This window comes from Chelonoidis abingdonii, chromosome 4 (genome assembly GCF_003597395.2).
Source record: "Chelonoidis abingdonii isolate Lonesome George chromosome 4, CheloAbing_2.0, whole genome shotgun sequence".
NCBI classification, from domain to species: Eukaryota; Metazoa; Chordata; order Testudines; family Testudinidae; genus Chelonoidis; species Chelonoidis abingdonii.
In genome coordinates this window covers 150,403,807-150,427,180 of record NC_133772.1, presented here as the reverse complement: position 1 = coordinate 150,427,180, position 23,374 = coordinate 150,403,807, and the positions used below count along the sequence as shown (strand labels likewise).

The 23,374-nt window shown below is 37.9% G+C and overlaps 1 protein-coding gene across 8 annotated transcripts in view; it reads left to right on the top strand.

The window, feature by feature from the left end:
* The window catches only part of ARID4A (AT-rich interaction domain 4A), a 68,209-nt gene that overhangs the window by 13,976 nt on the left and 30,859 nt on the right, over positions 1 to 23,374 (top strand). For all 8 annotated transcript variants that reach the window (XM_075065773.1, XM_032775706.2, XM_032775703.2 and 5 more), the window contains 6 exons: positions 7,774 to 7,853; positions 7,948 to 8,042; positions 8,731 to 8,863; positions 11,195 to 11,274; positions 13,860 to 13,933; positions 16,097 to 16,263. In XM_075065773.1, the coding sequence (XP_074921874.1) occupies positions 7,774 to 7,853; positions 7,948 to 8,042; positions 8,731 to 8,863; positions 11,195 to 11,274; positions 13,860 to 13,933; positions 16,097 to 16,263 (629 nt within the window). The remainder of the gene's footprint in view (positions 1 to 7,773; positions 7,854 to 7,947; positions 8,043 to 8,730; positions 8,864 to 11,194; positions 11,275 to 13,859; positions 13,934 to 16,096; positions 16,264 to 23,374) is intronic.

Below are 23,374 nucleotides of genomic sequence, written 5' to 3'. Positions count from 1 at the left end.
GTGTTTATCTCTGTCTGAGGGATTGGAGCAAATACGGTTGTATCTTAGAGCTTGGCTGTAGACAATGGATCGTGTGGTGTGTCCTGGATGGAAGCTGGAGGCATGTAGGTAAGTATAGCGGTCAGTGGGTTTCCGTATAGGGTGGTGTTTATGTGACCATCGCTTATTAGCACAGTAGTGTCTAGGAAATGGACCGCTTGTGTGGATTGGTCTAGGCTGAGGTTGATGGTGGGATGGAAATTGTTAAAATCATGGTGGAATTCCTCAGGGCTTCTTTTCCATGAGTCCAGATGATGAAGATGTCATCAATGTAGCGCAAGTAGAGTAGGGGTTAGGGGACGAGAGCTAAGGAAGCGTTGTTCTAAGTCAGCCATAAAGATGTTGGCATACTGTGGGGCCATGCGGGTACCCATAGCAGTGCCGCTGACTTGAAGGTATATATTGTCTCCAAATGTGAAATAGTTATGGGTGAGGACAAAGTCACAAAGTTCAGCCACCAGGTTAGCCGTGATATTATGGGGGATACTATTTCTGATGGCTTGTAGTCCATCTTTGTGTGGAATGTTGGTCTAGAAGGCTTCTGCATCTGTAGTGGCCAGGATGGTGTTTTCTGGAAGATCACCGGTGGATTGTAGTTTCCTCAGGAAGTCAGTGTGTCTCAAAGATAGCTGGGAGTGCTGGTAGCATAGGACCTGAGGGGAGAGAGTCCACGTAGCCAGACAATCCTGCTGTTAAGGTGCCAATGCTTGAGATGATGGGGCATCCAGGATTTCCAGGTTTATGGATCTTGGGTAGCAAATAGAATACACCTGGTCGAGGTTCTAGGCATGTGTCTGTACAGATCTGTTCCTGTGCTTTCTCAGGGAGTTTCTTGATCAGATGATGTGGTTTCTTTTGGTAATCATCAGTGGGATCAGAGGATAATGGCCTGTAGAATGTGGAGTTAGAGAGCTGCCTGGTGACAGAATCCTCAAGAAGATTTAACACAATCTTTAGGCCTAGATTTTGGGCTTAAAAGGGCAGTTTAGGTTAGACATTAGGAAAAACTTCCTACTGTTGGGGTGGTTAAGCACTGGAATAAATTACCTAGGGAGGTTGTGGAATCTCCATCATTGGAAATTTATAAAAGCAAGTTAGACAAACACCTGTTAGGGATGGTCAAGATAATACTTAATCCTGCCCTGAGTTCAAGAGACTGGACTAGATGACCTCTTGAGGTCCCTGCCAGTCCTACAATTCTGTGATTCTTTTAAAAAGTTGTTTGAATGTATAACTTATCTTGATCAGCAATTTTAAAACAAAAAATGCAACAACACACATTTGACCTTTTTCTTAGCTATTCTAATGCGGGAGGATTGTGGGGTTGGTTTGTTTTTTTGCAGGGAAAGTGGAGCAGAGAGGAAGGCAGGATGTTGGTTTATTATTTTTCAATAATCTCATACATTACTGCTAATTCTAACTTTTAATTTTTCTGCCTCCCATCTTCAGTGAGAGATTTTCATTTATAGCAACTTTTAGCAGGATTTGCCCTCCACAGTTTGGCCCTTTTATGCAGTCCAGAGTAGAAGGAAACATAAATCGTTGGGTTGTGGTAGCTGTGGCCTTCAGGCTTTATCTGAAGCACTTCACCTAAGGGCAGTCGTGTCTTTCTACTTTTATGGTTTGTCTTAATCTGTTAGGAAACCATTTAATTAAAAATGATTATATTTTTCTCTCTTCTTTCCAACTATGCATAACACATCCAAATCAAGCACATGCAGACTTCTATCTTGGCTGTGATTAGCATGTAGTGTAGATGTACAGACATTCTTTCCTTAACCTGTTTGTTATATAATTTTAACAGTAGCTTTAAGAAAAAAAATTTAAATCTCACTTAAGGTACATTACTGAAAACATGATAGTAATTATCTAGTTCACATCTTCTCCATATTACAGAGACACAGTCAACTTGAAATCTGGTCATTCTCAAAAAGAGTTCCAAATAGTCTCAGGTACTCCACAGTCCCTGATTCCCCCTGCTAACTCTTTGATTTACATTTACCTATCTTTAAAACCATTTTTTTCTTTGAATGCTATGTGAAAGACCCATGCTAACAGGGGAGGCTGACTTAGGTCTCCTCCCCCACTACTATTTTGAACTAAGTTTGTAAACTTGTTAATGACATGGTTAGTTCCACCCACAGCATGATTAAAACTATTAATATAGCCATGGTCAGCTAAGTGTTTCCATGCCAAATGCCATGGCTGCCTGGCTGTCTTCTAACCTGGTTTGACCAGTCCTCCTTCCTCACAGCATCATGTATAGTGAGACATCTCAGATGCATTTTGCCATGGGCTGCTATGTGTGTATGTCATCCAGGAACTGTAAGCCTTATTAAGGTACCAAGGGAAAACTGCCCAAATTTGCCCGGCTTGTACTTATACAAATGGTTAGGCAGCATGTAGCTGGACAAACACAGATGTGATGTCAAGAAAGCTTCCTTATGAACAGAAAGTGAACAGTTACTTGTAACTGGTTAAATTGATAGTACCTCTAACGGGTTATAAACTCATGTTTTTGGTGTGTTTTTGTTTGGGTATTGTGACAGAGTATAAAGGGGAAATGGTGAAACACAGTTATGCAAAGTGCTTTTGAATATGCAAAGTAAACAAAGTGGGGAAAATAGATTCTTTTCACTAATCTTTTATAAGTTAGTTTTTTTACTATAGTTACGAGTATCATCCAAGTAAAAGCAATTTTAGATGGAAGTTATCATTTTGCTTAAAGTTGACAGTGTCCTTACAAACAGTATCAAAGAAGTTCAGTTTCTTCACTTTTACAGTTCCTCTGATCTCTAGAATAATCTGTTCCCCCCTTTTTTTGTGTGGTACTGTCTGTAGACTAATGCAATGCAGATCTTCATCTTGCTATTTATAAGAACTCACTTGTAGAGTTGGCTTGATGCTGAATGAAGCCCAGTTTTGCATTCAACAGGTATACTTTTGGATTGTATAGCTCTTGAACAATCAATATTGCCGGTGCAGATGAGGAAATGAGAATATACTTTTTTGTGTTTTAAAAAAAAAAAAAATTGATTTGCAATCTTAAAATGCCACTGTTAGGTACTAAAACATTTAGTAAGGTCACAAATTGTGACATTGTCAATCAGTTACTTGAAAACAAATGCATATTGCATGTTGGGAAAACAAAAAGGTACCATGTTATTTCCCTATTAATGTCAGTACCTACTTTTGCTTCATCTTTTTATGTTCTTTTGCCAGGTCCATTACCATGGTGTCAAAATGCCACGGAGGCAGTAGAATTGTTGCAGGCTCTCCTGTTGCTTGATATTCAGGGAGTCCTTAATTTGTGGGTCCTCTATGCTGTACTCTGAAAAGGCTATTTTTAAACCTTTTAAGATCTATATTAAAAGTTCATGTTTAGGGAGACTTTAATTTGAAGAATACTGCATATGAAGTAGATTAAAAAGAGAAGAGATTAAAATCACAAGGACTGTTTGTTTAGAAAAAACAATGAGAGAGAGATGGTAGAAGTGAGTGTTTTTTGGTTTGTTTTTAAGGTATTGAGAAGGTCAGATGTGTGCTTCTGTTTACCCTTTACTATAATACATAATTTAGAGGGCACTTGCAATCAAAAGGCAGTGAATTTAGAATTGATAAACTTAAAGATTCTTATGCAATATAATTAACCCATGGAACTTGTTTCTGCAGGATATCATTCTGGCCCATAATTTAGTCAAACTCAGTGGAGGATTGGCTAATGTATATAAGTAAGAATAATTTCTGCAATACAGGGGCTATGCTTTCTCATACTTCACTGTGTGACCTGATCTCTAGCTGGAGTAGAGAACAATGTATCCTCAGTGTTTAGTTTTGCACACTTCGGTGCATTAATGGAAACTTGGTGATTTCCTCTGAATTATTCATCTATGGCAGAGTTTCCCAAACTTGGGACGCCGCTCGTTTAGGGAAAGCCCCTGACCGGGCGAGCCGGTTTGTTTACCTGCTGCGTCTGCAGGTCCGACTGATCGCAGCTCCCACTGGCTGTGGTTTGCTGCTCCAGGGCAATGGGAGCTGCTGGAAGTGGCAACCAGTTTGTCCCTCGGCCGGCGCAGCTTCCAGCAGCCCCTGTTGGCCTGGAGCGGCAAACTGCAACCAGTAGGAGCTGCAATCAGCCGGACCTGCAAATGCAGCAGGTAAACAAACAGGCCGCTGGCCAGGGGCTTTCCCTACACAAGCGGAGTCCCAAGTTTGGGAAACACTGATCTGTGGTCTCAATTATATGGGCCATTGGTCTGATCCACAAAAAAAATCCTTCCGTGGAGTGCCTGTCCTTGTGGGCTAGCATCCTTTGTTTATTCTTACGTTTGTGGAATGATCTGTAAATTATTATATTTACAGAAACTCCTATGTGAGCAAAGGGAATCCCTCATTTTGCTGTAGACAAATTACTTGAACGTTAACCATTATTTTAGTTTGAAAAACCTTCAGTCCTAGTTTTGCAGAAACAAAATAAAAATGGAGCTTGTAACTTGGGACTTTAATTAAATTGAAGGGATCATGCACTCTTAAGCCTGCAGTGTATTTCCTCTGCCCCCAGTCAGGGGAATCCCACATGGCTGTTTAACAGACACATTCCCTCCCCCCCACCCACTCTTCCTTAACTCTTAAACCAATTGCTTGGCCTGCTAGAGTTCAGGAGGGAGAGTGTGAAATTCGTATTTTTCCACCTTTCCTTCCTGAAATGCAGAGCTAGCTGCTCCAGTTGGCCCGTGTATGGAAGGGAGGCGAGGGAAGGAGTGCTGTACAAATAATTGTATCCCTTCAGATTTCGTGGCTTTCCTTCCTACCCTTTTCTTCATGATGGGGGTGGGGGTGTGTCTTGACTCTCTTAGCCGCACTCTGTTTCAGCTGCAGTTGTTACTGAATGTCCTAGTGCTTGCTCAGTCTGTCTCTCTTGGCAGCTTGCACAGTGAGATTCCCTTTCTGTTGTAAGAGACAAACTGTTGTGCTAGAAGGAGCCACTTTTTTGTAGCTGGCACCAGGGACTGCAGAAGTGATAAATACCAGGACTTGCAGGGAGAGGACTGCCTGCAGCAAGGCATTAGACAGAAGAGCCTTCCCTTTGTTCAGGTGTGGTGAAAGGGGATGTATGGCTGGGAGGGCCATAGGGGCTGTAGAAAAGGTCTGTAAGAGGTTCAGGGGGACGTTCAGATCTCTCTCAACATGTTAATTATCCTCATTTCTTCCACCTCTAAGAGTATGGGAGGAGATTTGCCTCTCTGCCCATGAAAGAGAAATTTGAAGTCCTGAGATAAAGATAAATTAGTTCTGATAACACTTCACTGTCCTGTCATTTGAGTTCCTGAGCCACATGTTAAATGAGATGTTTGATCCTAGCCGAGGAAAGACCTTTTTAGCACATTTCCTATTTTTGTCACAAGCAGCCTAAGAGATCGTATTTTTAATTTTTTAATGAAATATACTATATTATGTGATGTACTTACGTTTTGCTCAGTATTTAACTTTTGGGATTTTTTGTTCTTGATGGATGTTAAGATGTTGGTCTTCACAGTAAAATGAAAGCTGAGTAGTTAATTGGAGGATTAGTGTGACATGTTTGGGAAGGAAATAGGATTTCTTTTGTATGGCTGCAAAACCTTAAACAATTGAGCATCCTGTACTATCCCCTAAAAATATAACATGGAAGCTCTCTCAATCATCTAGCTTTAGCCTGGAGTTTCCTTTTTTTCTATATCAAACTTGTTTGAGAGAGGTTTTCTTTCTAAAAATCTAGCTTCCAAAATATCAGAAAAATTAGGCATGATTTCTCCCTTGCAGTCCACTGTCATGTCTTGCTTGATGCTGTGGTGAAGTTATCTTATGCTGAACATCATGAAATGATTACTTCTACAAATTCCGCATTTTGACATCCGTGCAGAATCTGGTGGGAGGAGAGGAGGTGGTGAGGGGCTAAGGTCTTGTTTACACAATGAAAGTAACGTTGATTACTGGCCAAAAAAAATGGATAAGATATAATTTGAAAGTCAAAGAGCAAAATGTGCACAGTGGCTTTTTCAGGAAACTAGGTAATAGAGTTTAAACTTTTAAAATAGATTACATTAATAAAAATGCATGCAAACCTATATTGTATGACTATTTTGTAGTTACTATCTAGCAATTTTATGTTTGAATAGTTTTGAGAGAGATTATTGGAAGGCAGTTAGGGAGCAGGATTGCTTGCTCTCTTAAAACTAATAGTAGTTAATGTGAACAAGTATAACAAGCTGAATCAATTGGCTTACCTCTGTCAAAGTAGCTCAGTTGGGAGACTACAGACATGCAAATTATAAAGCTTATTAGGCCAGCTAAGATATTGCTTGCATACTCTGCTCTTTATTTCTAATTACTCTTGCAGTTTCTAGTCTCAAATTAGGCTGTTAGAACATGGTGGTTTCTTTTTGGTTGGCAGACTAGAATTACAGAGGAATAATTTAAATTACAAATTCTGCTTTATATCTTGATGTAAATGTATCGAATTTTTAGCAATACAAATATATTGTATTCACGTTAGTCTGAGAGATTTTTCTTGTACAAAGCATGCCACAGTTCTCACGCTAATAAAACAAACATGTCCAGACTGTGTGGTATATACTGGCTATGGGATAGACAACCTCTTCCTAATAGTGTAATACAGAATATATATCCTGCAACTCAATGGAGGCGATGGACCCCTTCGATCAGTGCAGTGTCCGTTGGAAGTCACTGGGTCTCTGCACATGCACAAGGGTTTGCTCAGATGTTCTGATTTTAGGATCAGGATTTCTGTATGTAAAATGCAAAATTGCCAAAATGTATACATTCTACTTCAAATGTAGTCAGGATTTATGCATTTTAATTAAAGTATACAGTGACTCTCATAGATATTAAACTGTTAACAATCTTAAAAACTACTTTAGAGGTAAAATTCCCTCCTTTGGAAGAAGCTGGGAATTTTAGTGTAATAGTCCTGTTAGCCCATCCCTGTAACCAGGAGTAGCACAAGCTATTCTTTATATATCTGCCAGCATACTTGAGTCCATGTATGTAACAGCCTCACTATTATTTTCTAGGTTTCTCCTGGCCATGCGTTACAAATTTAGGTGACTTTCTTCTGATTATATGTGATATTGTGAAGTGAACAAAATGTCCAGTAGGGACTAGAACAGAGATGGCCAGACTATCACATGTGGGCTTCCAGTTCTCCTCTTATCTGTAACATAGTATTTTGTGTTGTAGCAGAAACCTCCATGTGTATTTGTCTGCCCACTAGTAGCATTTCCTCACAGCGTATACAAGTGGACAGTTGCCTGCTTCCTATTTCCCATGGCAACAGAAACAGAGTTGAGACTGGCCCAGCTTAAATCAGGAATAATTGTGTGTTTCAACCCAGCTGGGGATGTTGGTTGGGAATGATAACTGGCAGGCAGCCAATATCTGTGGTCTTTAGTAGTAGAATGTATTGATAAGAGAGATGACAAACCCTGAGACTGGTGCAGCTCGCAGCCTGATTTTTGCAGTGACTTTGAATCCATGTGCTGGAATGTTTGCCTGCTCTTGGGCCAGATCTTGACTATCAAGACTTCTTTCCACTTCTGAACCAAAGAGCTTAATTTAAGTCCTCAAAGGCATATTGTACAAGATTATTTAATTTATAATTTTGAATAGCAAACTGGCCATTTAGTTACATTTGCAAATCTTGTGCCACTGTCTTTGTCTCTGACTTGATTCTAGTTTTTGATGATGGAGATGAGAGGACATTGAGACGAACTTCATTGTGCTTGAAGGGGGAGAGACACTTTGCAGAAAGTGAGGTAAGGAGATGTTAACTTTTCTTCAAGCTGGAAAGTAAAAGTCTTTACATTGTGGAAGAATTGCAAGCTGATTTATATTCCCATCTTCTCCTAGACACTTGACCAACTGCCACTAACAAATCCAGAGCACTTTGGAACTCCAGTAATTGGGAAGAAATCCAACAGAGGGAGAAGATCTTCTCTTCCTGTGTGAGTTTTTTATAATTCTATATATGCTATTTTGTTACCTTATTGTCCTTTGATAAAGTCTGGTGACCCTAGAACTTCACTGGGACTATTCATGTGTGCCTAGCAGACAGAATTTGGTCTTAAATGACTAAAAAGAGAGATGTAGGAGGGATGAAACCGTCATTATTTTGTCATGTATTGTATTCACAGCATATATTTGAAAACAGCTCATCTTATCGGGCACTAGCTTTAAAATGTAATCACTTCCAAATTTATGAAAAAAGTTTGTCTGGTATATGAGTACATCTAGGATTTTTAACATGCTTAGGCATTTAAATTGGTAAAACTATACATATGGAAGCTTCAGGTTTGTAAGCTCTTTGGGGCAGGAATGCTCTTTGTTCTGTGTTTGTACAGGACCTAGCACAGTGGAGGCCTGTTGCATGATCGGGGCTCCCAGGTAGTACTGCAGTACAAATACAGTAATTATAATTGTGAGCGCAGAGGAACTTCAGCAATTCAAACTCCTTTTACTTAATTTATGCTCTTTTATTATTTCAGTTTTTTCAAGTTCAACCTTTTGGTTTTAAAAATTAGTTTTAGTGGCCCTAAACCAGTTTTTTACTGCTGCTTTTATGAGTTATATTTCCTCACAATTCTTATCTTCAAATTAAGACTGTTTTAAAATATTGTATGCTTAATCCTCTAGCACTGAAGATGAAAAAGAGGAAGAAAGTAGTGAAGAGGAAGAGGAAGATAAGAGACGTCTTAATGATGAATTGCTTGGCAAAGTTGTCAGTGTAATTTTTTGTTCGGAGAAGACTGACTGGTATCCGGCTTTGGTAAGTAACAAATGATTGGGATAGCCACAGTATAATGCCTTCAGAATACTATGTTTTGGTTATCTGGGTGAGGTGAAAGGGTGATCTGAATCTCTGTCAAAGCCCCAGTCTTATCACTTCACACTATAGCTCCTTCCTTCCTCTATACTTGAACCGCACTGCTTACAGACATTGCAGCTCCTGGAGCAAGACCTGGGGATAGCCATCAAACTCAGGACTCCCTAGGCAACAGGCTCATGCTGAATACGTTTTGGGGTTGTCATTTTTTGTTTTTACAATTTAGGTGAGCATTAGAAAAAAAAATATTTTGAGAAGTATTGAAATTTGTATCAGGTTTATGGCTCTGACTTCAGTAAAAAGCAATACTTAAAAAAAATCTTTTTTTTTTTTTTGTAATATTGATCTTTCAACAAAATCAGATCTATTAAAACAACTACCTGTTAGTAATGTAAAACTACATATCTAATCTTTTTTCTTTGTTTAAAATTTATAAACTACTAGATAAAATAAATGCACGTGTGCACTGCATATTACAGTATATTTAAAAAAAAGTTGACATTAAACTTTTTGTTCAGTGACATGAACAGTAGGGATTGGATACTAGAGTGTTTTCATTTGTAAATTGACTTGCAATAGTTCTGGTTACAAATAACATACACAAGAGAAATCTAAAATAATCCTGGTGTTCTATTGCTCTTGTACCTTTAATATAAGTATGGAGATGTTTCACAGAACTTTAAAAAAAAAAAAATTGCTCATGTGCATCAAAGGAAGCTTTAGCAATACATTTTTGTAATTCCTGACTGACCAATTAAGTGTGTGCATATTGTCTCCTTACATCAAGGACAACACCCATTATTATAAACACTTTCATTAGAGTGTTGAATTCGGACATTTTACCCACAGACTCAAATGTTACCTTGTTAGATTTACTGTAGGTAAATTCATCTGCATTGTATCTGGCTACTTGATGCTACTTTTCAGGAACTAACTGGAAAGAGACCACTTATCACATTGGGTTAACTGAATTTTAACACTGATTTTTTTTGGATGCAAGTAGAAAGAAAGATTAATTATATACACAAATTATGTTTTTCTGCTGCAAGTGTTTATCAGTATATTGTACCCTAATAAGTAGATATTGACGATGTCTGAGGTGTATGTCAAGATTTATTAAAAGCTTGTCACTATGTGTCTCTTTCAGAACAGTAGAACTCTGTTCATTGAAATATGAAATATAGTATTGTTCCATATCTTCTGACTGTTGGTCAGCGCTCCATTTTGTTCATTCATTAAGTAAAAGATTGTTCTGATATTCTAACTGGGAGGTGAAATTACCTGAGGTCCAGAAACTGTTGTTATCCTCTTAGCGAACCAAGAAATAGGAATCTGTGAATTCAGTCTGATGTGCAATCCTGGCCCCATTGAAGTGAATGACGAAACTCTTACTGACTTCAGTTGAGCCAGGATTTTGCCTGAAAGTGTTTGACATTGCTCCAGACCTTAAGAAGCAGTTATAGCTGGAAAACAGACTGTAAAATCATTACTATCATGTTCTTTGTGCATTTAGAGTTGTTTACTTTAGTGACACAAATGAGGTTTGTTTTTTTTTCCAAACTACCATGTAATTCTACAGCATTAATACCACTGTGGAGGAGCTCTGGTTGACATTATCAACAGTATTATTTACTTAAGTTCCAGATGTAGAAACTTTAATATTGGGGAGCATACATAAACCAGAAAAAAAGGAAGCCTGCCTTTTGGATCCCAGCTAGGATGACCAGAGTGCAAGTGCGAAAAATCGGGATGGGGTGGGGGGTAATAGGCACCTATGTAAGAAAAAGCCCCCAAAATTGGGACATCTGGTCACTCTAATCTCAGCCTTGATATGAAAGACTAGAAGTGGGGACGGGGGTATTATTTTTTTCAATTGTAAATTGAGCAAGTTTTAATCTGAAAAACTATTGTGGGGTAAACGTGGAATTCCACAATGCCATCTTTATAGAATAGCTTTTCAGAGTATAACTGCACTTTTATTATTGACATCTAAGGGGTAAATGATCAGACTTCTGGGTTGTCACATGAATGTTTACAGTGGTGGATATGGTGCTTGTTTGGCAGCTTCTTCATCTTGGCCAAGTATTTATGGAGAAGTTGTTCATTGTCAGACTTTACAACATAAATAGGAGTATACAAAAACCTAATTGCTGTTGCCTTTTCTGAAATTGGAAGTAACAATGAAAGAAAGTGGAAAGGATTTATACAGTCTTACTTTTTTTAGCAAGAAGAATAGCAACTCTTGAGAGCAATGTGTTTTATTTGAAACTTCAGGTAATATCTCCCAGCTGTAATGATGACATCACAGTGAAAAAGGACCAGTGTTTAGTTCGATCTTTTGCAGATTCCAAATTGTGAGTAATAGGATACAGTACTCTTAATAGTAGTGTTGTATTGAAAAATGTGTGAACATGTGACAAAAAAAATTTATGTGGACATTATTCAATTGTACATTAAGATCTTTCTATACAAAACTTAACTATAGGATTCTACTTAGTTAAAATTTATAACCAATGACTCATTATTTTCTTGCAACTTAAAATGAAAAAAGGCACGCGACTTACAACTCAAGAAAAAACGCAATAAAATTTTCTACCTATTGCATGCTTAAGATGCACAATTGAGCTCACATATTTGGTGGAGGACAGTGGGGGGATTACAAATGTTACTAAGTCATCTTAGATGATTAAAGTTAAATAACTTTTTTAAACAAAATTTACTTTTGTTAGTTAAAGCATTTTTCTTCTGTTTTTTTTCTCACTTTTTTAGTTTATAGATACTTTCCAATTTAATTTCTCCTTTTTGGTTTTTCGTACATTAGCATAGTCCTTTATTTGGGTTGCAACATTGAGTTGGAATGTTTTGGGGGTTTCAGTAGGCTTTTTTTTAACTTTCCACTGAAATAAAAAATTAGAGAAATAATTTTTAGAGGTCTAAAGTTTTTTGTAAAAGCATTTTATGTAACTTGGGTCCTGATGTTCCTCACTTAAGGTCTGCCAATCTGGTATATATTTGTGCATGTTTGTTGAAACAATGTTTTTAAGTTGCTCTTTCAGTAGCAATTTGTACTAACTAACTCAGTATTTATAAGAGAAGGTTAATTGAAAGTATCTATTGGGTTACAAACTGCTATTGAAGGGGCACTTGGGGTCTAGGATATCCAGTGAGAGAAAGAGGGTCCAGTTATTCCAGGGAGTCTTAAAAATAAGAGGAGAACTTTTATTAAACAAGTATATTCAGAGCAATGATAACATTTTAACCATTTCCTACTATTTTTTCATATACCATTTAGTAACTGCTTCTCACAGTCCATAAACCTCAACATTGTGTTTGTACAAAACATGCCTGTTTTTTTTTTTTTTTTGTTTGGTTGGTTTTTTTTAACAATTGAGCTATGGTTAGAGCAGCAATAATTCTCAATAGAATGTGAATTAGTAGGCTACTGTTGCACTGTTTCTTTTGGCTTTATTATATGGCCAAGGCATACATCAATAGCCTACTGAAAGTATATTCTGTTGTAAATTATCACTATAAATAATATAATATGTCTTATTACCAGTGCTCACTGGACTGTTTTTCTATTTACTTTCTCTTGAAAAAAAGACTACTTCCCCATAATTTTCTTTACCTTGAGAAAATGGTGGCCACCAATTCCTTTCATTCTACTGGGGTTTTGCTACAGTTCTTGTGAATGAACTGAATGAAGAAAAATCTTATTATAACAACTCACTTGAAATACTATAATCGTAGGTTGGCTTGTATTCCTATCATAGCAACCAAATTTAACTCAATATTTGGAATACATCTTGTTCCAAACTTAAAAGATTCCATGTGTGTTAGCGTGAGAGCACTTTTGTAACTTAAAAAAAAATGGATGATATAATAACACAGATATTAACACAATAACAAAGGTACTTGCTTCACAAATCTTGTTTTGTGCTAGCAAAAATACAGTTTAAAAACAGGGCATATGTTTACTTGTCTCAATATATAGATGTTTTTGTAAACAGTCGTATTGAGATGGGATATATTACTTTATACATGCAGTAGCCACTTTGTAAAGAGTGACTTCCCCCTTTTCTCACCCTACTTCTATTCTGCTGGTTACATGTTATAAAATCAAGGATTCATTTCCATAGATCTAACTAGAGGGTCTATTTTTATATTGGATTTTCTGTAAACTGGTCTTGAAATTGCTTTGAGAGATCAGATCTCTGTAGCATGCCCTAAAATTTGTATTTAAAAAGTAAATGTGCAGTATTTCCTTAAAATATTATGAAATATAATAAAAGGTTGTATTGTAACCTGGCATCCAGTTCTTGTTCTGCCTTGCATTAATTCCCTCAAATGAGTCTGCTCCACAAGTCCTCTCCCTCCAAAGTGCTCAGTTCAGTGCCATATCCTCTATCACACCACATGCTAACACGTCTTCCTTTGTCATCCCATCCCTTCTTAACATGACATTTAACTAACATTGGCAAAAGTAAGAAAATGTAGAGATAAGACTTTGTTTCTACTGTATATTGGTGCTACAGATGTTAACTCAGTGCGTGATTGAGAGTGATAGCAAAATATTTGGACGGAGTTTTAATTTGCTCCATAGCATGGTGTGGGCTTTAAAAGGAAAATTAAAAATATTTTAAATATTTTTATCTTTAAAAATAGGACAGCTCTGTAACTGTAACAGATTAAATTATATTTTTAATTAAAAAGGCACTTTTAATGACTTTGGGAATGAGGATTGGAAGTTTCTGTGCTATTGCTAGTGTATATTGTGTTAGTGCATATATCTGCTGATGCTTTATGTATAATTCTAAAAGACCTTATTGCTGAAAGTGAATGAAGGGTCTTGAATTTTGAGAAACCACTTTTTTTCATAAATCTAGTACTCCTTGACTTACTCCTATTTTATTTTATTAAATACTTTCCTCTCTTCCAGTTATTCAATAGCAAGAAAGGACATCAAAGAACTAGATGTAAAGCTATCAAAATCTGATCTGTCTGCTAAAAAAGGTATATTTAGAATAATTCTTCTCTGGTTTAAAAAAACAAATCAGTTGTGTAATGCAATATTGAACCTTCTGCTGGTATGTGACCAGAGTTAACTGCTATCAGTTTACCATTGGAGGGTTACAGTGAACACTAATAATATTGCTATATACTATAATGCTACTATTTAGCATTTTAACAGTGCTTTGCTAAGAAGCACTGGCAGCCATTGCTCCACACTTAAGATGGGAACCAAGCTTCCATTATAAGTCTGATTTGTTTGGGTGGGGGAGTTTCCTCACTAAAATCCGCCCAAGTTATATTGTCTCCAAACTGCTAGTTTATGCCTGGACCTGAGGTAGAAATATTCTACCAAATTTAAAGTGCCTTTATACGCAGGATTCCTGAATTATGGCACCCTAAAAATAGAACTGTTCACTAGAATTCAAAAAGTCTCTGTTGTTTTTGTCGTTGTTTTCCTTATGGAGACTTCTTAAGGAAAAAAGAGAATTTTACCTCCAAAAAGTAGGTAAGGGTACTTGTATGTCACAGGAGGGCTTGCCAAGCAAGGGCTTGTCTACAAAGAATCTTCTGCAGACCACGGAGGGTTCATCAGTTACAGAAGCCAGAGAGGTATTAGTGCTCCCCAAACCTTCTACAGTAGCGCTGAGCAGGTCCTTGGTGTTCCCACCTCTATCTATTTTAGGTACCTGTATGGCTCCCATTACTGTAGTATCCAAGTGCCTCAGTCTTTAATGTATTTATCCTTGCAAACACCTGTGTGAGCAACGACAGTTATCCCCATTTTATAGTCGGGGAACTGAGGCACAGAGAGACTAAGTGACATGCCCAGGATTACACGGGTAGTCTGTGGTGGAGCTGGAAACAACTTAAGTCTCCAGAATCCCAGACCAGCACCACTAACCATTGGACCATCCGTCCTCTGCTTCTTCCACAGTCCCCAACCAAAAATCAGCCTCTCCCCCTCCCTGCCAAATTCCTAGGCCTCATAGGGGCTCACAAGCTTGAGTCCAAAAAGATTTACTGGGCCACTGATGCCGATACCCAGGTGAAGCCTTACTCCACCATCCCAAAGATCTGTGGGAGGCTGGCTGTGTTAAGTGAGCATTAGTGAGTGTGAGGAAGGTATACGTTAGTGAGTGTCAGGGAGTCGGGAGGATATGGGGAATCTCCACTCCTATAGTCTTTCAAAGTCTCCTTTTGCTCCCCAACCCCATGTTGGGAGTATTTATATTATTAAAAAAAAAAAAGGAATATCCATACAAAAACACTAACCTTATAGTGTGGATACCTATCAGTGGGTTTAGATGTGTATTGCCTTTATAACATTTGGATTTTTTGTTTCAAACTCTAACACTAGAAACCAAATATATCCATAGGAAAGGTTGCCATGCTTGAGAAATACAATCATATTGCATTAACTCAACCCCCTGGGGATGCTCTGAGGGACTAAAGAAACTTCTACTATTATCACCCATAACTATTTATTTTAAAACCCTATAATCATACATGACCCATACTGAAGAATTATAGGCAAATGGGCATACTGAAGGCAGTCATTCATTCCTTACCATTAATTGTCTTATCCTACAAGGTGCTGAGGTCACTCAAAGCGTCTCATATGAGAAGTGTATGCTTTGATCATGAAATTAGAACACTACTGTATTAAAAGAGCAAATGATAATGTGGTGAGAAATCCTCACACTTAGCATAAGAGACATGTATGTATGAAGCAACTATTTCAACCAATGCTTTGTGATGCTTGTTTCTGATAAAGTTGGATGTAAGGTGAAGATGATAACTCTACCCTAGAGGTGCCTGCCTAGGATAACATTGTACTTGTCAAATAGCACCTAAGTTAACTCTGAATTCCATGGATTTCCAATATTTGTGTTTTTAATCTAATGTTCCTGAAAGCTAAAATGTGCTCATATTATGAAGACGTGTTTGCAACCTTAACTTCATCCTGATTTTTTGTGTGTGGAATAAATGATCGTGTTTAAACTTTTAATTCACTTTTCACTACCTATTGACAATTCAGCTCTGAATTTTCCCTCCTCCCCTTCATTATAATTTGAAAAAAGAAGACAAATTTGGACTATTTTGTAATTTACATAATTTTGAGTTAAATTCAGTACCTTGAACACTGGGCATTTTTCTCTGTAGGGCTACAGGAAGCAAGCACTTTCTTAAACACAAAAGCTGTTCCTGATAACTGGAAAATGGACATGAGTGAAATCCTGGAGTCCTCCAGCAGTGATGAGGAAGATGGCGCTGCTGCAGAAAGTGATGAAGAGGAAGACAAAGTGGAAGAAAAGGAGGAAGAAGTAGTGGTAAGTCTATTATTTTATTAGAAACAATTATGCAATTAGAAATGGTAGATACAGAATTTAAATGTCCAAGGACACGTTAGTTACCAAAGTTGTGATCTCAAACTTGGCTTACTCACTTTGGAGTTTTCAGACCTGTTTATCCTCCCTTCACAACTGTGCTTAATGGTATCTGTGTGCAACTGCAGATACTCTGCTATTATCCAATGCACGAATTTGAGACAAATCTCAGAAGTAAGTCAGAAAACTTCGTTGGAGAGCGTCTGGGTCAGAAATATGCAGATAGGAAAAGGAAATAAATTTTGATGGCTGTCTGAATAATAACCTAGTGCTGATTTAAAATGTAACATGCTTCTAAAATCCAAGATCCTCTTGAATGATGAATACTTCCAGTCAGAGAAGGTACGAAAATGCCAAAATAAAAATATCGGGCACAGTAGAGGAAAGTGGTAGGTGGATGGACTATTCCCTGTTATAACTATTTATTAGATAGCTAAGAACCTCAGGATTTTATGCTAAATATCTTTGTAGATAATATTTTAGTAAAGCTTTCTTTAGATATTAACTTTTTTTAAAAATAATGGAATGGTTACGTTATTGTCTAATATGTACTTGAAATTCAATTCATTGTACAAGTGTCTGTGTCACAGAAGTATTGATAAAATGATCCAGTTACTCAGTTTCCATAAAGTAAAGCATCATCTGTCCTCATGTCATCAAAAATGAATTTATGGAATTTCCTTTAATTTTTATCTGTTTTAAATCTTACAGAATTAGATTTACTTGCAAACAAAATAGTTCTTTGTAAGTTCGTGTACCATACATGGAACCAGGAGATTCATTATATAGAAAAGGAAAGTAAACTTTCTGTTTTTAAAGAAGGTCAAATATCATTTCCCTTTCACTTCCCCTGTAGTATGTGGTTTTGTCACACTGAAAACAGAATGGCTGTTCATACTTAGAGGCAGGCTGCCTACAGTGTTGCCATAGTAACATACTGTTGGTTTCAAGTGAGCATGCTCAGGAAAGAGAGGAAGATTTAGCAGAGGCTTGGCAGACTGCCAGTGAGGCTTGCCAGATGCTTTGAAATGGACTGTCTCTTTCTTTTCCTTTCATGTAATGTCTGATTTTTAGATGGAAGAGAATGTAAGTAATGCTATATAACTGCGGATGTCGTGCAGTGAGAGAGAAAGAAAGCAAATATTTGGAAGTCAGGATGAAATATGTCCAGGCACTGGGAGGATTAGGTAGAAGGGAAATATAACCATTTTTCATTTGAGAGAAAATGCAGCTCATAGGTAAGGAGTTTGTGTTTTAACCTGCAACATTAACATTTTTTATTATTAAGAATGTGGATTTGACTTAGAGTTCAAGCTTTCTGATCTGTGAACAATGTGATATAGCATGTAGCCAAGGGTAAATGTTTGCTTGTTTAAAAAAATAAAATAAAAACCTATTTTAAATATTAATGTTATGCCTTAGTAATAGTGTTCTGAAAAATGGAGTAGTTTTCCATATGAAAATATTGATATGGTTAGATAAATACGAGGATGAATGTGCATAGAATATAAAATCCCACTGGGTTTTTTCCTCTGTATGTAGTGATAAGAATTGGATAGGCCACATTTTATAGGGTGTGAACTGTTGCAGTTTGCAGTCTGTATTAACGTTTGTTAAAATTGCATACTCCCAGTCAGTTTGTGTGGGTGTTGTTTTTTTTTTTTAAAGATGGCTTAATCGGCTTCTAGTATAATTTTTGGTGTCATTTTACAATGGATGTTGTCTAAAAGTGCAGTATGCTTCAAACAAAGAAGGGGGAGGGGTCGCTTTGTTTAAAAACAAAACAGCATTCTTATAAAACAAATGGGGTTTTCATTTCTGATTCTGAGAAAATAATCTGTTGATCAAGGAGAGGGAGGTAAAGCATTCCAGAGATGTAGATATGTCAGTAGGAAAAGCTGTAGGATCCATTGTTTCCAGGTGACAAGTAGAGAGAGAAAAATAAAGGGATCATAAAGCTATCTAGTGGAGCACAGATATTTAGTTTTATTTTTTTTAGATTGTCTGAGCAGAACTGTCATTCTCGACCGTGAAGTCAAAAATCTTGATTATTCTGTTATAATAGTCTAATCTTAATTATTTAATTGTGGACAAAGCTCAATATTTCTGCTAAAGAGAGAATTTAGGAATTGTAATTTTTTTTTTCTTTAAGGGTTTTCTTCAAAACGTCACTAATCTGGGATGCAGACCTAAGGGAGCCAATGAATAAAAGACTGTTGTCTTGGCTATATATGATTATAAATGTTGAATCACTCAAATTTTAATCAAGGTCAAAATAACCTCATTCCCTCTTCTGTCAAAATATCCTCAATTCATCTTCTGTTTTGGGATTCTGAGTCACGCTGTTGTAATTTTTTTAAATTTACCATGGTGGTGCAGTAATGGCCTAGCTGCCAACAGGCATGGAAGGCCTTTCTCAGATAAATGACATGGAGTCCTCTTAACTCTACAAATATATATTTAATACATACCCAGCATATTGTCAGTCAAATCCAAAGGATAGTCTTATTATGGAATCAGAACAGACAGGGCTAATGTAGTTGTTTGTGATTATAGAACCTAGTATTTTATCGCAGCTGGATTAGGATCCATAATTTTGCTTTGACACACTGTGTGTGTCTGTGTCTGTGTGTGGTTGATTTAGTAATGGTTCAGTACAAGGAGTAATTTTAGGGAAAGCACCAAGATGTTGTGCTGTTGCTGCATAGTCTCTTCAAGATCTGAGAATACGGGATCAACATGGTGATACCTATGTGGTTATTTCTCCTGTTGGAGGTAACTTATGAGTGTGGAATTCTTTACAGTTGGCAGTGCAGGAGGAGAATCTGGAGATAGCCTTCGCATTGATATCTATATTAAATTTTAGAAGAATATTGACGTATCATGTTGCATAATGAGTTTCTCAAAAGATTAAATTTGTGAGACTCTTTTGCAGTAATTTCAAAATACTGCATAGCAGCCCTAAGTTACTGTATTGCTTTCAACTTATAGTTGGATGCTTGTTTAAATAATGAAACTGACCTTTTGTTACTATTATTTTTGCTATTCCTTTTGGTTGAATAAGGTAACTTTTCCCATTTGGAAGTGAGTGGTTGGTTTGAATCTAGTCACAGGTCTGTTGGCTATAAACTTTTGTATTCAATTTGTAAATTTAAAAATCTGCAGTAAGAGTGTGCTAGATACATATTAGGATGTAACAGCCATTCTGATGATAAATTGGAATTAGAGGTATAAAAATTTGAAGCTCTTCTGTATCATTGGCTGCATTGAAAACATTCCAGAAGCTCAAGATCTGTGTCTATGCCTGTCTTATTAAAAATATGTACAACCATATTATTTTCTTGTACTTCTACTCTTCTGTCAAGGAAGATGGCAATTGCTAGTTGTTTACCAGGAAATAAAAATGTCCAGTGATTAACTTTTTCCTTGCCCTGTGTTTAAAGGGGAGACTGCCTGCAGTTTGATCTTTTGAATCTCTTTGGACATTCTTCCTATTGACAAATCAAGCCCTCTTCATACATTTAGTTAAAATATATGTATTCCTTTTGTTGAGTCAGAAGCAACAAAAGGAATTCCTATACATCGAGCGTATGCATTTGATTTTATGTGTAGGATTTCAAAGAGTTACAGTGAAACATAATATTAAATGATGATTGGATCAAAGGGCGAGAGCTTTGGAGAGTGAGGCGTTGTGGGAAGGGAGGAATGGTGTATAGGGCCCTCAGTGTTCAGGTTTGGACAGTGTACCATGACTGAATTTAACTGCTTTTGCCCTCGGCTAGGTAGTGTGTTTTTTTTACTATCCTTTTGGATTTTTCATCTCTTATTATTCTTTTACATTTTTAGAAGCATGAAGAGTTAAGACCATAGCAACAGTGCTAGCCAGATTGCTCCCTTAATGTTTTCCACTCACGAGGAATTGGCTTGCAGACAGATCTTTTTCATGGAGAGTCTTCCTAATGGGAGATATTGCTGAAGCTGGCCAGTTCATCTCATGGGAAATATGAGGGGAACAGGTCACCATGCTGGCCATCCTTTAAAGGTGTCTGTCTCATATGAGATCAGAAGTAAGTTGTTTCCCATTTGAAAATGAAATTTTGATGCCTAACTCACTTCCTGCTATTTGAAAATAATAACTGGAAGATCCAGGAGGATGTGGTGGCAGAGGGTGAGCTCTGTTCTCCAGGCAGTGGCAAGTACCTGCTCACGCTCCTGGTAGCAGGGCCATGTATTTTTAAGGTCAAATTATAGATTTCTTGTCATGTGAATTTACCCTACTGAAGTCTTCAACTGGGGGGAAAGATGGCCCATTTAAACAATGGCTCTGAAGAGTTTTTTCAAAATAAGACACGTTCTAAGAAAGTCAAATTCCTAAATGCTGAATCAGGAGCATGGTGTAGCATGCACTTTTTCCAACTCTCTTCAGATCCGTGTTTCTCAGAAAGGCTGCAATACATTGATAAGAGCATAGAATGTGTAATTATAATAGAAAAGTTGTTACCTAGAAAGTTTCATATAATTCTTCCAGATTTGCAGATATATATAAAAAATGGCTGACATATTCAACATTTTCTTGTGTGAAATTAGTTGGTCAAAGTCCGCTTCTCAATGGACAGGTATTTGAATCATAAATATCGTCACAGTTGGCACCCTTGTTGGCACTCTGAGCAGACAAACCAGTGACTGAATGGGCATGATGGCTGGTAGCCTATAGAGGAGCTGTCATCCAGTTAGCACTGAGTCATGTCACTGCCCACCACCAGTGCAAGAAAGCTTTCCCAGCTATACCTGCTCTGTGGATAAGTAGAGGATTTCTGTCCTAAGGATTTTCATTCCTGGTACCTTTCATCAGCATTAAATTTACATTGAGTCGGGGAGGAGGGGTGTGTGGAAATATTTGAAACCCATGAATTACATTTTAGAAATAGAGATTTGGGATTCTTGTACATGACTAACAACTTCTAATGTTGCTTCCAAATTGCCACTATTCCCAGACTTCTCTAATGTATAAATGGTTTTCAGAGGCAAGATAAAAATGTTGTCTGAAGCAGTCCATCTCTGGTGTAAAGTGCGTGTGTTTTAAGATAGCATATAAAATCTGAGTCTAAAAATTGCATACAAGAATATCACGATTTCAAAGCTATTCAGCAAGAAACAGCTTCTCTAAGATTCATGGATTTACATAACAGGTAAGTAGCAAATGTAAATGTCATACCACACAACATATATTTACAAGTGACAAATTCACTAATCTAAAGTAACTCATTTCCAAGACTTCTGATTACTTGTTTGAGTGTGTGGTTTATAGTGCACCCTGTATCTAGCTAAATCGTTGGGCCTCACTCACCGTTTATTAGAGTCTGTTTGTGGGGAAAGGATGTAAATGAGAAACTAACCTACTGTGGAACTGGAAGTTTTCAGAGAAGATTATTTGCACAGATTTTATCTACGAAATTCTGAAGCATTCTGGTGAAAATATCTGGACTTCAGAAGAGATGGGACTGCTGCTTGGTATGCAGTATTCCTGCTATCTACCACAGGGGGTGGCATGAATGCTATGCTTAGAAGTGCAGTTTTCAGGCTACCTACCAACAGAAATATGGCTCTCCTCAGTGGTGACAGGTGGTGGCAATAGCATTTCTGAGATGCTGCAATGTTTATTCAGGTTCCTTCAATTCTTCTTTATCTTCCCCCTTCTGGAGGCTGCAGCAGGAGAAATAGGGGGAGAGAAGCCAAAGGACCTGCTATGTAACCCACTTCAGGGTCCGAACCCACAGTTTGAGAACCGCTGGAATATCCCAGAACTAAGTGGCTAGAATACTTTCCTGAGAGGTAGGATTCAAACAGGGGTCTCCCTTCTTCCTGAGCGGCAGGGGAACTGAACTTGAATCTCAGGGTATGTCTGCGCTGCAATAAAAAATCTGTGCTACAGAGTCTGAGAGCTAGGGTTAGCTGACTTGGGCTCATGGGGCTCAGGCTGTGGGACTAAAAATAGCAGCGTAGACTTTAGGCTCAGTCTGGGCCCTGGGACCCACCCCCTTCATGGGGTCTCAGATCTCAAATTCCAGCCTGAGCCTAAACATAGAATCATAGACTGTCAGGGAAGGGACCGCAGGAGGTCATCTAGTCCAACCCCCTGCTCAAAGCAGAACCAATCCTCAGACAGATTTTTGCCCCAGATCCCTAAATGACCCTCTCAGGGATTCAACTCCCAACCCTAGGTTTAGCAGGCCAATGCTCAAACCACTGAGCTATCCTTCCCCTCTATCTACACTGCAGTTTTAGAGCCCTGCAGCCCAAGCCCTACAAGCCTGGGCCAGGTGCGATCTTGGTCTGGGTTTTTTATTACAGTGTAGATATACTCTCACATGCCAAATGAGTTCTCTAACCACTGGGCTAAACGTTATAAGGTGGAGTATTGCTGCCACCATCACCACCACCTCCTTTCAGATTTTGAATGAGAATTGGTATAATAGGTGGTTTCTAAGCATATCTACTGGACTGGGCCCTGCACCCTTGTTAGGAGGGCAAATTCCTATCTTCCTCTGGTTGTATAAAACTCTGGGTGCCTCGACACCTAGAGGGAGGCTGCAGTGTGTGTGCCTAGAGGCAGAAACATCTGTGATGAGGAAAATTTTACTCTGAAAATATAGGTGCTTGAGTGAGTTTAGGCACCAACAGAGTTCGATGGGAGTTCTGTGCATTGCAGTGGAGCCTGAAACTGGGACTTGTGCACCTATATACCTTTTGTGGATCTGAGCCTCTGTGCCTATATTCATCTGTAAAACAGAAATAATAAAACTTCTTTTGTCTTGTCTATTCAGACTTGGTTTTTCAGGGAAGGACTATGTCTCTTGATGTGTAACATCTAGCAAAGTGGGGCCCCAATTGGTTGAGGCTATCATGACAGAAATAATAATTCATCCCTCCTCATCGCTCAGGAACAAGGATGTTGCCTTAGGGACATTAAGTCCATGAATCCTGGAGGGCAGTTGATTGAAATGAAACCCTGCTTCAGAACAGCAGGTGGTGTCCTGGGAACCACTTGCACCCA